This window comes from Chinchilla lanigera, unplaced genomic scaffold (genome assembly GCF_000276665.1).
Source record: "Chinchilla lanigera isolate Chin_1 unplaced genomic scaffold, ChiLan1.0 scaffold00008, whole genome shotgun sequence".
NCBI classification, from domain to species: domain Eukaryota; kingdom Metazoa; phylum Chordata; class Mammalia; order Rodentia; family Chinchillidae; genus Chinchilla; species Chinchilla lanigera.
Window position 1 is genome coordinate 2,372,908 of NW_004955409.1, and position 4,136 is coordinate 2,377,043.

Sequence of the window (4,136 nt, forward strand, 5' to 3'; positions counted from 1 at the left end):
CACAAGAGATTTGTCTCCTGTCCCTCACACATTCATTCGCTGACTGACTTAGATCCATTATGGACTCATAGACATGTCTGTTACCCTTGAGTTATGGCATAACTCAGCACTGCTCTATTTTCAGCCCTTTCCTTTGGGCTCTAGGCCTTTGACCTGTTTAGCTGTGTGGTTTGTGAGCACTGAGGTCCCGCAGGCCATCCTGTGCTTCCACCACCAGTCCCAGGGTCACCCATTTCATACCACCATGCTCCATTCCTTGGAGCATGGTATGAAAAACGACTTCAGGGAGGTCTAGTGGGGCACGCCTATAATCTCAGCATTTGGGAGGCTGAGGCAGGAGGACTTCAAGTTGGAGGCCAGCCTGGGATATACAGTGCCTTCAAGGCACTGAACAACAGCAAAACCCTGCCTCAACACAAAAAGAGTACAGAGACAGGAATGCAGTATTAATTTGCCAGCGCCACCATACCAAGCACTGCAGAGTGGGTGGCTTAAAGAGCAGAAATGAACCCTGTCATGCAGGTGTGAGAGCACTAGCTTCACAGGCCTCTCCACTCAGCTTACACGTGCTCAGTTTCCTCCTGTGTTTTCCCTGTCTCCACACTCATCTCGTCATAAGGACACCACTCATAGTGACCTCATTTAACTTAATGACCCCATCTCCAACCACAGCTCTGTTCCCAAAAGCCTAGGAGTTGGACTTCAGTGCATGAATCTGGTAAGGGACAAAGTGTAACCCATGGAGGGGAAAGAGTGGCTTTACAGTGCAGGTGCCTGCTAAGTACTCCCTGAGTCCGTGATGGAGGTCAGTAGGAACAGTAACAAGTCATGCTCACGGCATGGTGTCATGATGTCACAAAAATGGCACTCAAGACAAATCCCAATGGAGAGACACCCCACTGCACACTGACCTGTGCACTCAGAACTGTTCCAAAACAAGGAGAGTCTGAGAACCATCCGCCTGGAGGAACCTAAAGGCCACGCGCACCAGTGGTGCTGCACGCTTTGGGACAGGATCTGGAGCAAGAAGAGAACCATAGTTAACAGCAAGGAGACCTGAATAAAGTAGGAATCAGTCTTGGTTGTGTAACAAGAATACCATACTGAGGTAAGATGAGTAATAGGGGACCTGGTTGCAGAATATGTGGGAACTCTATTATCTGTGCAACTTTTCTGTAAATCTAAAGTTCTAAAATAAAAAAGTTCATATTGTTTAAAGGCTTGCATGGACTAGGGGGCACCGAAGCTAGTGGGGTCATTGAGTCCTAAGTCTTTTTCGCCATTTGTGGGTGTTGGCAACACAGGCTGAGTATGTGCTGTGGAATCAACAGTCCAGGAGCATCAAGGTGACAGAGGCCAAGTGAGGGCTATGAATGTGGGCAGAAGGTATTTCCAGATCGGAGAAACATCAGCCAATTGAAGGATCAGGTGGCACAGAGCTAGGCACGCAGACCAGAAGCATAAACTAGCAAGTGTCAGGAGATTGGCTGGAGGACTACAGCCTGAAAGACCGGAGAGCATCAGAGAATTAGGATACACAAGATTAGAATTTAGAATTAGAATAATAGGTACTAGACATAAAAACAACAGTAATGATAGCAGTTTACATTTACAGCACAGTTTATTTATGGAAAGTTCACATATATCAGGGTGTTGGCCTAGCCCCAGTCTCCTAAATGAGTGTACAGTGAATGGCTTAAGTAAAGGACAAGTGATATGGTTTTAGGGTTCCAGGATGATCAAAACCGTCTAACAGAATTTGAGATTCTCTGGGGGTTGAGACAGAACTTCTCTGGGTGGCCTGTGTTTATTTGGTTTTCAAACTAAAGAAGGGGATAGTGAGACAAGGCAAGAACTAAGCAGGACCTTGGGCATCAGTTCAAAGACTTTTCCAAGTAATAAATTTTACCAATTAAGAGAACTGTCTTATCTCGAAGGTTGGCAGCTTTATTGCTCTGGAATAGGAGGTGTCAGCAGCCCTTGTCTCTGGCTGCCTTAGCTGTGGTTATCTTGACTTCAGAGCACTCTGCATGTGCTCTTTTCCAACACACATGTATCATCTGCTACTAAGTATTGTACCTCTTAAGTGAAGCCTGTTTTTTTTGTTTTGTTCTGGTTTTGGGGACAGGGGACTGAACCCAGGGCCTTTGCTTGAGCTATATCTCCCATCCTTTTTTATTTTTAATTTTGAGAGGGGGTCTTGCTAAGTCTGTAAGTTGCCCAGGCTTGGCTTGAACTGGCAGCCCTGCTACTGTTACTGGACTTGGGTCTTGTCCAGGTTCCTGAAGTCTAAAGCCGAGATCTGAGCAGGACACCCCAGAGCAGCAGCAGGGCCATGGGTTATACAACAAAGAAAAGACAAGATCCACTCCACAGGGTGGGCAGCCAGGGAAAAGAGCTTGGGGCATCATGGGACCCCGTCCTGGGGTCCAACCTCAGGGTCTGGGTGGGAGTGGGGTCTGGTCTGAGCCGTGCCTGCTGCCACCACTGGACTCAGCCCTTGCAGCGGTGGAGATGTGACCTTCCATGGCCTTGGAGGAACTGTCATGGTGTCCAAGGCCACAACAGCCAAATCTACAGTCAGTGACATGGCAGTGGGTGGGTGACTGGGGCTGCAGAAGTCCCCTGCGCGGGCCGAGCCTCGCCGTGTGTAAGCAAAGTCACCTGCCTACCTTCTGTCCTGCGTTCAGCCCTGGGCATCCCAGTCCTCGCTAACCTTTAGTCCGGAACGTGGCTCTGGTCCTAGAAAGCGGCTCAAGGCGACTGCCTTTGTCCCTGGCCATTTCCTTGGTTACCTAAGGCCTCAGCTGGAGCTGGAAGGCACTGGGAGGTGGGCGGACCTCCCTCTCTGCGGTCCTCACCTGCTCCCTCCTGCCTCGTTGCCACAGCCTCCCACGGGGTTGCAATCACAGCCTGTGCAGCCACACTGGCCCAAAAGTCTTTCAGTCACCTTGCTCTGTTCTTTTTTCCTGTTTTAAATTTTGCCTATTTATAGGGTACTGCATGATATTATAATACTGTCTGTAATGTGTTGAGACCAAATTGGGATGATTAGCATTTCTGGCGCCTTAACATTTATCTTTTCTCTGTGTTTGGTCCCTTAGAAGACCTCCATTCTAGTTCTTGATAGAGTAAGGTACTGTAAACTCTGGTCACCTTAGAACTGTGCTCTATTCTTGACTTCTTTTTCTGCTTTGGAGCTTAGTTCTTCAGTCCTGCCTGTTCCTTGGTCATAAGTGACCTCCCACCCACTCCTCCATTCGGTCTCCCACTGAACTATCTAGACTTCCTCCTCAGCCCGCATGGTCCTCTAACGGGAGACACTGGAACAAGCACCAGGAACCCAGTACTTTGCCTCTGGCCCTCACCCTGGCCCATCTTATAGTATCTGCACGGTGACTTCCTAAAGCCAAGCAGCAGGGCTGCCCTTCCCCTGCCCGCCCACCCTGGAGGAGAGGACAGCAGAGGAGAGCCGCCCAGGCCGGGCATATTTCACTCAGCCCTGTGGCTTTATTATGGTAAATTTGAGCAAGGGACATAACTGGCCCTTGGTACAAGCTTCAACAGGAGGGCGGCGGGGACCACCCGTGTCAAAGGCTGACTCTCCAGGTCCTCGCTCTGCCGAGTTTCTCCGGTGTACGCTAGTACGGTTGAATTTTGTTTCCCAAACGTTGTTGAAGTCCTAACCCCCAGAACCCAACAATGCGGCCCTATCTGGAGATGGAGAGAATCTCTGAAGACAGTGAAGACCGCAGGGGCGGCCCTCGTCCAATAGGACGGTGTCCTCAGGAAGAGGGACCTCGGCAGGGGCTGCCGCACAGCCAGGTGGAAGGCACGGGAGGGTCGGGGCAGAAGCCAGGCCTGCGGGCTCGGTCGGAGGAAGGGACATCGCAGCGCCGGGCCTCCGCGTCAGGGGAAGGGGTGCCACCCGCGGCGGTGCGGCCAGGAGTCCGGCCCATGCGGAGGCTGAGGCAGGGGGACGAGAGCCTCGGGAGACCCCGTCCCGACGCGAAGTAGAAGGCTGGGCCGGCGCAGGGCCCTGGGGTCCAGCGAGCGCGGCGGCCGAGCAGACGCCGTGCTCCGGGCTTGGGCCTCCGGCCCCTCGGCCCGGCATCTCCGGGGGGCCGCGAGTCCCG

The 4,136-nt window shown here is 51.9% G+C and overlaps 1 protein-coding gene across 1 annotated transcript; it reads right to left on the reverse strand.

The window, feature by feature from the left end:
- Nucleotides 1–3,494: 3,494 nt before the first annotated feature.
- On the reverse strand, nucleotides 3,495–4,136 carry LOC106147719 (translation initiation factor IF-2-like; the record flags this gene model as incomplete). Its single annotated transcript, XM_013510282.1, is given in 1 exon segment — nucleotides 3,495–4,136. A coding segment is annotated over 1 exon segment (351 nt), but the record flags the coding sequence as incomplete, so codon positions are not given.